The sequence below is a fragment of the Centroberyx gerrardi genome, chromosome 11 (assembly GCF_048128805.1).
Source record: "Centroberyx gerrardi isolate f3 chromosome 11, fCenGer3.hap1.cur.20231027, whole genome shotgun sequence".
Lineage (NCBI taxonomy): Eukaryota > Metazoa > Chordata > Actinopteri > Beryciformes > Berycidae > Centroberyx > Centroberyx gerrardi.
The window spans coordinates 20,614,771-20,625,863 of NC_136007.1; the positions used below are offsets into that span (position 1 = coordinate 20,614,771).

An 11,093-nucleotide genomic window follows, 5' to 3' on the forward strand; every position below is an offset into this window, starting at 1 on the left:
CTGTTAAACTCGTTAGAGAAAGTTGTAATTTCTGTTAATAAATAGGAGGGTACCACCCATTAAAATACTGTATATTGTTGTAAACTGTATTGTTTTCACACCTTTAAGTTTAGGCTGGTTTAATGCGAGGCCTATAGGTAAAAATCTATTTCTAAGATAAATTAGCCTACTTTACTGCAATCCCTAACATTACCTTGAACACTTTAATACCCCGCAAGAGAAATTTGGTTTACAGACAAAGTTTCTTGTAAAGAGACACACATACAAACACACAAGAAAAACAATACAAACAAACAAAAAACACAATAAAAACATAACATAAAACATAAAAATGGCCCCAACATGTGCCGCACAGACAAACATCGGTGGGTAAGGCCAGTCAAGGAGTCAAAGCCTCAGAATAATGCAATTAGTGCCAAAACAAAGCACTTTTAGCAGCAGTTATACAAGACAGAAGGCGGTTTCGTCGCAGTGTCATCCTCTCCCCGGGCCGCTACTGCACCTGCGCCCTCCGCACTGCCTGCCCTCGACGACACCACAGCAGCGGACTATTTCCTTATCGTCAGCGCTGATGTAGCCGGTTCCTCACGCTTGGTGAACACCGACCGCCGGTAAAAAAAAAAAACATGTACTTCCAATTAGACGTTACCGTGAAAAATGTGTGCTACTGAGCAGACATAGGAAACAGCGAACCATCTCTCTGAACGGGGGAAATGCAGGACCAAGAGCCCAAAGCGGCACCTGGGAACTCCGTTGAAGCCAATGCGACCTCACGGCAGGTAAGAGCGGAGGTTTGTTATTCAGGTTATTCACTATTGGGACAACACTACATGCTGCTCTGTGTGGGTATAAACTATATGGTGGACTCTTGAGACCACTACGGCTGATTTAATTTGACCTAAGCTCTACTATATAGGCCATATTTGGCTTTTAAGACCAAAGTCAGTGAAGTAGTCTAACCTGTCCGTCCACATTGCTCATTCCTGGCTGCAACAGGCTTTTACACTACAGCCACACTCAGCCAGCTTGAATGAAGGCTGTGGAGATAAAGCCGAGCCGGTGTGCTAATTCACCAGATGTGATTGTTGAATAACTTATCCCAAGTTATTATCCCAAAAATACAGAAATGACTGACTTTTTAGCTCGATTCTTTACATTAACATTAGTCAGTATCCAACCTGCTTCAGTCCTTGTTTTGTCTTTAATAATGGTGTTACAGTGGTGTTACATTCAGTATAACTTCAGTTCACTGTTGAAATGTTTGTCAGCGTCAGCAGGTAAGGAAGGGGATGAATCAACGTCCGGATTTGATCGATTGATTTTGGGTTAATTCACATAAAACACTAATATTCCTATAAGGACTTGTAACTTCATTAGTGAGTTTAGACTGACCTTTAATTATCTTCTATGGTATCACTGTATAATATCCCTATATGTTATTATATATAGTTTATAGATTGACTGTGATACATTTATATGATTACTATAGGGTTTTTTTTTCTTCACATGGGTAGTTTTGTGTCCCCTATATACAATACTGACTAGACTCACAAGAGGTCATGGTAACTATTTACCTATTCTTTCTATCGTAAACAGTTCAATTGTCACTGGGCCTGCTTCATCATATTTTCAATGTCCACTAGTCTACTTCTTCTTAAAACACTGGACTCTCATTTTCAATAATTTTAGATAATCTAATTTGTTTTTTAGGTTTTAGAGCAAGTCATTAATAAACTTTTTTACCTGATTATATGAACAGAAACAACGTATTTGTTCGAGGGTGCAGAGTTTCTGTTCTTATAAGTTCTGTACTTGGCTGTAAAACAGGAAACCTTGAAGACATTACATTTTGGATGTGTCAAAACTTGAACTTAATTATGATGAATCTATGGTTATTGTATTTGGCCCAGCGTAGTTTAGTTGGTTGTATTTTCGTAGGCCTCTATGAAAGCTCAGAGAAGCAGCCTACAGTCCACAGAATTAGGGCATTCATTGTTTATGGAGTAACTTGATGACAGTATGAATTGAAGTGTTGGGTGTTGTAGAGTATCACTTTGGAAGACAATTTCTTATGTTCACAAATATTGATTGTACAGCCCTAGGCCATTGCAATAATGTGAATTCTTAAAGTTTAAACACTTAACAAGTTTTTTATGGTTGTCCAGTTTATAATAATGGCTTGTAAAGCAGAAGCTCTACTATTATAACCAGACTTCCTCTCTGCGACCTGACATGTGAAGCTATAGTTCCCCTCTTGTTCGGAGATGAAAAGATGCCCTGCAGGAAGGAAGAACAGATAGTAGAGTGGGTGGTTTCAACAAATCATTTGTAAACTAGACAGGCATGGCAAACTCCGCCAAGCCTGTATAACAATGTGCTGTGTAATAGTTTATGACGTATAAACCACACTGGGCCAACCTCCAAAATATCACCTCATCAAATGTCAGGTCACTATCTAACATAACTCTTAACTTGTTAAGCTATTATTTTTTTCAGGATGAAAGGCTGAAGAATGAAATGCTTAAAAACACAAATAATCCAAATGTAAACAACTTGAGTTTTCACTGTAATAATAATGTGATTGTATTCTTTTCTAGCATTCAGTACATTTGAACGGGCATACTGTGGCTCACAATGTCCCCAACCCTACGCCTACACCGACACCACAGTCTGAATCCCCAGCCCCAACTCCTGCACCTGCTCCAGACGCGCTTGTCCCGAGGGAGCAGTGGGGTGGGAAGTACGAATTCCTGCTCTCCTGTATTGGATATTGTGTGGGACTAGGGAACGTGTGGCGGTTCCCCTACCTTTGTTACCGCAATGGAGGAGGTGAGCAGCCCATAGGCAGGTTCACTGCCCTCTGAAGCCTCAAATACTTTGAAAACGTAGGCATATTGTTAGGCCTATCATAACTTCATGATTTCATGATTTGTTACACCCATATGAGAAGGAGCTACGCTTCTCCCTGCCCTCAGGTGGGCACTGCCCTTCTAAGCATGCTGGCTCATTTTACACTCAATCCAGAGCTATCCATGGCTGCCTTTGGTGCTGGAAAGCTGGAGAAGAAGCTATTTACAAATCCTATAAGGAGAGACAGTGCAGTCCTCAGATACACACCCAGACTTGTGGTCTAGCGGAGAACCCAATCATTACATACATGCTCATTTGAAGCTTTTACATGTTGAAGCTTGAGTACCAAGGGAGCAGAAAAAAGTCAACATCTGTCTGCGGGGCAGCCACCCAGATATAGGTTGTGTAAGTGAGCACAAGACCTGCCGCTACAGGCTGCGTCTACAAAATGAATGAATGATCATGCAGTGGATGTTACCCCTCCCTTTTCCAAGCTGACCTGTTTCTTATGTCCACAGGTGTGTTTCTCATCCCCTACTTCATTATGCTCTTCTTTACTGGTGTTCCACTGTTCCTCATGGAGCTGAGTCTAGGCCAGTATGGAGCAGCCGGCCCCATCACTGTGTGGAAGTGCTGCCCTCTCCTCAAAGGTAATCACCTCCTCCATCATGCTTTTTAGTCCAATAATTACAGACCAGCACACACTTACTGCAATTCAATGAGGCAACCTAGAAAGTGTTAGATAGAGTAATAATGTCAGAGTCATGAATTAAACAAAATGTATATGAAGAAATCCAGTTTGATCACAGTTCTGGATTAAATCTCTGGGAACGTTTGAGCATCCAATTTCAACCATAATAATGGTTAAAATTAAATTATTATAAATAATTTGAATAAATAGGATTTCAAGTTACCATTAAAATGCCCATGTTAGCAGCCAATCCTGACAAAAGTAGTAGTCCTGTAAAGTAACATTGTTTACTCTCGATGTCACAATGTAACCATGACTCTCTGATACTAAAACTGGCTAACATCAGCTTGCCGGCTACTGACATCATGTGGCTCACCTGGAAAATTCCTGAGAGCTTTGCAACTCAGTGGCTAAATCTATATATAGAAAAACATGCAGGAACTATCTTAGTTACAAGATGGAGCCAGCAAAGCAGGTTGTGTTTATAAGTGTAATATTTATTCATATTAGGAATGTCAGTTAATGGTTTTCGCTTATTAACATTAATTCATCAGCAGGCTGAATTGTCAGGTGTGTGTTGGGAGAAGGAGCTGAGAGGGATTTCCCTCAGTTGGTATAAAAGGAAACTTGCTAACTGTTACTGGTGAACAAGCCCAGTATCGCCTGAGAAAAGATGTGTGTCTGGATTATATATGGGATCGTACACTCTGAGGTGTCCATTGAATGATTTTATTTCACTCTGCAAATACAACCACCTCTCACTTCATATCAGCTGGTTCACAGCTGCATTTTACATTAAAATAGTCCAACAGACAGTATGCCTTACATAATATTGCATACCTCTGGATCCTGCTGTTCAGAGATACTTAAAGTTGTGTCTCTGCCTGCAGGTATTGGCATTGGGATGCTCTGTGTGTCCACTCTGGTGTGCCTCTACTATAATGTCATCATCGCCTGGACGTTTTACTACCTGGGCAGCTCCTTCCAGAGCCCTTTACCCTGGTCCTGCGACGCTGTGGCCAATTTTGCTCTCTGTGGTAAGAACACCACAGGGAACAGCTCCTCTGGCAGAAACCTCAGCCCCACTGAGGTTTTCTGGAAGTAAGTGAGCCTTTGTACAAGCATTCACAAAGAAGTCCTCTGACCTGTCTAATTATGCAGGACTGAAATCTGCCTTCCAAGTGTATACAGGCTGCCATGAAATAACTTTAATTCCTATAGCACTTGTTCACAGTGTACAGTGTATGCAATGTATATATCTTCTTGTGCTTGAGAACAGAATCAGTGTAAATGCTGGCAGCAACAAGAGAGAGTACTCAGTGCAATGTAAATTGGAATTTATACTCAAAAGAAGTGGTTCGACTGAGGAAAAAGAACTTTTGCCACTCCTTTTTGGCAGATCAATAAATTGTTTTTACAGTATGCTGTGCACATACTTTTTTCAACTTGTTTAACCTCCTTCAACAAACACCATCATTTCCAATGACTGACACCAATTCAGCTATTTTGGGGGAAGATATTATTCTACTTTATTACTAATCTTCTACGTCCATTTATCCAATGATTGAACAAAAATGTTGCCCATTTTACACATCTTGTATGTCTGTCATGTATTACAGCATCAAAGAAATGTAGCTTGAACAGCTGAAGAGAATGAGTAATGTTTTTTTTTTTTTTCTCCAGACAAATGCCTTCACAGTAACGTCTCAATGCAGCCTAACAACTATGTCCTGTTTGTTTTGCGTCAGTTAATGTGCAATAGGTGTGGCACATGGGCAGGTCTCTATTCATCTTCTTTGTCTTCATCTACTTTGTGTTTGACTCTGAGTGCTGTGTGTGTTCTAGTGAGCGCGTGCTGGGCGTAGTAAACAGCAAGGGCCTCCATGACCCGGGTCCTGTCCGCTGGCCTCTGGCCCTCTGCCTCCTGGCTGCCTGGATCATCATTTTCTTATGCATGCTTAAGGGCATCCGCAGCTCGGGCAAGGTGAATCAACACAATGTTGTCAAAACACACTCGTCGCAACTATCACAAAAATGCATGCAAAACACACACACAGAAGTCTCCCCCTTGGTGCCACGTCTTGTAATACGCGTCTCCGTTGTCTGTGTTTTCAGGTGGTTTATGTGACAGCAACATTCCCGTACTTTGTCCTCATTGTTTTGATCATCAGGGGTGCCACACTGGAAGGCTCTCTTCAGGGTGTTGCCTTCTACCTCACACCAGACTGGGACCGGTTAGCCAGTGCACAGGTATTTGTGATGGTAGATTAGCATAGCTGTGACTGAGAAGTCATGTGCACGTTGCTTTGTTACTGGAATAACAATATCTGTACGTACGTTCAGTGTATAAGTGATACTTTTGTCTTTAACAATGCAGGTGTGGAACGATGCAGCCTCACAGATCTTTTACTCGTTAGGTATTGGAGTTGGAGGGCTGCTTTCCATGGCCTCTTATAATAAGTTTGACAACAACGTCATCAGGTTCGTCTGCGCCCTGCTTTAACGGTTTGCTCTGTCGCTACAAGCATGACGGGAAGTAGACTCTTAATCATGGTGCTGTTGATTTCAGGGACACTCTGATTATCACCATAGGGAACTGCAGCACCAGCTTCTTTGCCGGCTTCGCTATATTCTCGATCCTAGGTCACATGGCATGGAGGAAGGGAGTGCCTGTCGGGAAGGTGGCAGATACAGGTAGTTTACTTTGGTCATCTCACTCAACAAACTACTTGAAGCTCTTTTATACAAACCTCAGACATCTGAGCTTATTGAATAATCAAACAGGAATAATGAACAAAAACAAATTCTCTTAATTCTGTGCAATTGCTGAAATCTCCTTGTCAGTACATTCTCTAAATATCATTTGGAAATCAGACTGTAAAGGGTGTTGTGGGATATGTGTGCATGCTTGTATCCTATATTTAATTTTAATTACTTCTGAATGTATTGTAGCCACCATTTCTTTGTATCAGATTACCTGCATTTCTGAGCAGTTTGGGTTAGTAAGATCTTATGGTACAAGCATCTTTTGTATAAACTTTCTAATGACTTTTTGTATTCTCTGTTTATTTTCTGGCTCCAGGTCCTGGGTTGGCCTTCGTTGCTTACCCAGAGGCCCTTGCTCTGCTGCCAGGCTCAGTGTTTTGGTCCATTCTCTTCTTCCTCATGCTCTTTATGCTGGGGATTGACACACTGGTAGGTGACCTCTCCATGATAAACCACATTGTTTTGTGTCATTGATAACAGAAAGATGAAGACCTAAGAGTCCACATATGCCTATAAAACCTTCTGCTCTGCCACCTCACAGTTCGGCAACATGGAGGGCATCACTACGGCAGTGCTGGATGAGTTTCCACAGCTGAGAGGGAACATGAAGCAAAAGTCTCTGTTCTTGGGCGTGCTGTGTTTCGGCTTCTACCTGATGGGTCTCCTGCTGATCACCGATGTGAGTGTGTATTTAGTGAACCGTACACTGTACCGAGTGAGGCGTGTGTGACGGCATGCGCTGCCTGTTGTGTGCGTTCGGACTCACATTTCCGCTGCTGTCTGTGTCTTCATAGGGAGGGATTTACTGGTTCACTCTCATTGACTCCTTCAGCACTAGTTTTGGCCTCATCATCATCACCCTCTTCATGTGCATTGGCATCTCCTTCTTCTATGGTAGACCACCTGACACCTCTAACCCTCACCACACGTCTCACATCACACACTTCTAACACCACGTCATGTTTCATCCAGCAGTTTCTTCAATTTCCACCGTTCTCTAGTCTCTTACAGTATCTGGACTTTTTCCAGTGTTTCTAATGCACGTGTTTTAATGCTCTTTTGTTACCAGGAGTCAACCAGTTTTGTCAAGACATCCTCGATATGATCTGCCACTGCCCTCCCTGGTGCAGCAAAGTGCTTCTTTACTTCAAAGCGTGCTGGGTCTTCATCACTCCGTTTCTTCTACTGGTAAATGAGCAGATTTAAACATTGATATTTATTAGTGGTAGGAACCAATACAATGTGACATCGGTTGACTTAACCATAGTTAATATAAAAATGCTTTTCAAAATATCTGTTAATGATCTTGGAAAGCTATGGCAGGTTGGTTCATATATCTTGCTGAGGGAAGTTCATTTATTGTTCCCTAGTTTACGACTTCTGTTATATTTGGTTCTTTGCGATTCTGACATTTTATTTTTTCATCCCACACGTTTGCTGGTGTGCTAACTGCAAACAGATCTACTGTTTATATTTCAAATCTCTACTTCATATCACTGGTTTGAGTATTGGAATGCAACTCAATACAGCTGGCTATGGAGCACCTCTGACAAAAATCCCTTGCATGTTTGTTTCAGAGGGATAAAGCCAGAGCGAGGAACATTACTTTTCAGGCTCTTTTTGTGTAGCATTAAGGTAGCAATTAAAACACCGATTATGTGAGGTTAGGTGCAAAACATTGAGAACTGGGTTTAGGGTGACGACGATCAACCATGTCCAGTAATGACCGACATTGCCGAAGGGATTTTGCCTGAATTGTATTGTTATTGTTGAGCTAAGCTGCATATCATGTACTTGCAGCATTGTGGGCTTGTGTGAGCTGCACAGGCCTTGTCACATGTTATTCCCTCTCTTCTTTCTTCTGTCAATTCCATTTAAAAAAAGATTCTTGATATGGAATTTCCCTATTGTGTCCATTTATTATTGTATTGGGTTGTTGCACTTACAGTCAGGGTAATTTGATGAGGGGTGAGCAGGCATGTTATCCCTGTCTAACAGAATTTAAAATGTCCCATTCAGTAACTGTAGAATTTAGGGGAACCTGAGGGAAAACAAAGTATAATTTTTCAGTTGTGTAATAACCACCTGTTACAAAAGTAACTCTAACAAGGCCAAAATAACTTGCAGAATGACATCACTCTTTCCTTGAAATTCAGCCAACTGTGCAGAAATCTAACAGTTGTGAATAATTCAAGAGGAGAAACTGACATTCAATCTGACTAACCCCCTTGCAGCATTTCTCTGTTGGCTTCCTCAGTCGCTCTTCGTCAGTTGCCATTTTAGTATTTTGTTGAAATGAACATTCCTTTACTTACTCTGTGCCTTTTCGCCCTGCAGTTCATCCTGACCTATATCTTCATTGAGATGTACAACACTTCACTGCACTATGGGGACTATGTGTTTCCACGCTGGGGCAAGGCACTAGGCGTATGCATGGGCGCGACCTGCTGTCTGCAGATCCTCATCTGGGCCACTGTGGCCATCAGCAGGGAAACTGGGACACTGAAAGACGTCAGTATGACCACTGTGTAACTCTGTCAGTAAGAGGTCATGTTACACCTCTGCCACAGTCACACTGCCACTGCAACTTAGCCAGATTGTCACTTACCCTTCTGCTGTATTTTTTTCAGATTTATAACATAGGTGGATGAAATCAAACATCCTCTGTTGGCCTGCAGGCTGCCGTGTGGGAAGGTTTATATCTTTTTGTCTTTTTTTTGCAGCGTTTTCAGAAATCCATCCGACCTCTGAATTCCTGGAGGGCGAACAACTTGAACAGCACCGGACGAGTGGAGGAGCGCGTTGAGCCAGAGAGAGTGGAGGCTCCATTCACAGTCACTCTTACTGACATGGATTTTACTGCTATGACATGGGACGCAGGAAGCGAGGCGTGACGACTTGGAGCACAACGCTGAGAGAACTATGTTGTCAATAGACAAAGGGATTTACTATTATGTTATTTGCCCCAGCTAAGGTCTGGTGGCCATGTCTCAACAGACTACATGTCCTGCAGGGCAGCGTGGATTTATTGCTTTATTTATACCACTCTGATCTTTGTTTGAATTGTATTTTTTGTACACTTTTTTACATTGTGAAGAATATAAGGGTACGGAGGCAAAGTCTGGATCATCAGATATTAGATGGATGTAGTAGGGCTTGACCAGGATATTTGGACCATGATATCCAGTATATCTGCTGATCATTATTTATCTTTATAGTAGCATAGTGTTATGATGAACAGCACCCACTAGTGGCTAAGGGACCAGATTACATTGACTGTGTATGAGGAGGAACGAAGAGTGCAGTGACACTTGGAGCTACCCTCCGCTATCATTGATGGACTTGGAAAAGCGACCACAAATCATCAATCTGCAATTAAACGTTGGTGACAACACAGTCAGGAATACTTTTAATCCAATTTCCCTTTTTAGAATTAATAATAGTTAAAATACCTGCTAGTAGAAAATCAAATAAAAACATTTGACAAATGAAGTATCTTTCATATTACTGTCCACAGATGAGAGTTGCAACACAGATACTGTATGTCTTTACTGACCATCTGCATGTGAAATGGACAATTCACAACAATTTCAGGTGAAAAAAGGCAGACAGTAGCAACCAATTCTCTCTTGGTGAAAATTATGTGTTACTCAACATAGATTGTCATTGTCACCTTCTTGACCAAATTCTTTACCAGTATTGTAAAACACCCTAATAAATAGGAGTTCTGGGAGTTTTGAATTGTTTGTCATTATCTTTTAAACAACCATTTGATGTTCTACATGATCTACATGTAGGTTTTTTTGACAGGTACCCCCTTTCTTATGTCTACTGAAAACTTGGCATTTAATTCCTCTGGGTCTGCTGGATGAGGGCTGATATTATGATACCTAACACATTTAGGTCTTAATGCATTCTCTAAGGTTCTCCTGAAATCCCTTCAGTGCAGGTTTCCCTTCTGCTGTTTATTGGTGGAAAGCCCTCCTTGTAGATAATCTCTTAGGTTTTCAGTTTGCAGGCCTCTAAATCGGCATTTTTTGGAAGCCAATGCTTCCCACTCCTGGTGTATTTGGTACAGTTTCCCACATAATTCATATCCTATTAAGATTCTCCCATTGCAATAAAATGAGGTGCATTCAAACTCCTGCTTCGTAGGCTAATGCAGACTATCAATACTGAGTGCCTCGTGCTTCCCTCAGAATAGCACATGCCAGCTCATGGACTGATGAATTTGATTGCTCTTCCTGTGAACCCAATTATTCTATATTTTTGGGGGGGTTTTCTGAACCTTTAAGGACAATCATGACATTGATCATAAAAATAAGAAGTGATTTAGACAAATATGCTTCTTTGCTTGACAAGCCGACATGAATTTATATTTTCTTATTATTTCAGGCTGCCTGATACATATATGCATCAGCTGTAGCCTATATATATATATATATATATATATATATATATATATATATATATATATATTCTGTCTCATGTTTTGTAATAGGCCACAAAACATGAGACAGAAACAATAACTGCAAAACATACAATGCTTCAAGAATGTTTTTACTTTACATTTCACTCCAATTAGTAGCCTACTGCCAAAGCCTATCATGACGACCGAATCCTATATATTTTTTTCTATATTTGTTTTTCTTTTGCTCATTTATATTTGAGTAAAGCATTCTCCGTGTGTGTGTGTGTGTTTGGGGGTGGGGGAATGACATCAGGCTGCCCATTGCGTCATCCAGAGAGCCAAGGCATAGGAAATCCAAAACAAATAGACGAAGGC

General features: G+C 41.2%; 1 protein-coding gene across 2 annotated transcripts; it reads left to right on the forward strand.

Moving 5' to 3' along the window:
- Positions 1 to 535: 535 nt before the first annotated feature.
- On the forward strand, positions 536 to 9,799 carry slc6a7 (solute carrier family 6 member 7). Of its 2 annotated transcripts, none has more exons than XM_078286636.1 (14): positions 536 to 791; positions 2,598 to 2,829; positions 3,369 to 3,500; positions 4,432 to 4,642; positions 5,387 to 5,525; positions 5,657 to 5,791; positions 5,919 to 6,022; positions 6,111 to 6,235; positions 6,624 to 6,736; positions 6,849 to 6,986; positions 7,102 to 7,201; positions 7,377 to 7,495; positions 8,645 to 8,818; positions 9,031 to 9,799. In XM_078286636.1, exons 1-14 carry the CDS (start codon positions 714 to 716, stop codon positions 9,199 to 9,201), a joined length of 1,971 nt encoding a protein of 656 aa, XP_078142762.1. In that variant the 5' UTR covers positions 536 to 713; the 3' UTR covers positions 9,202 to 9,799. The 2 variants fall into 2 exon arrangements, with proteins under 2 accessions (XP_078142762.1, XP_071772686.2); XM_071916585.2 differs by having other exon boundaries at positions 536 to 779.
- The last annotated feature ends 1,294 nt before the right edge of the window (positions 9,800 to 11,093 follow it).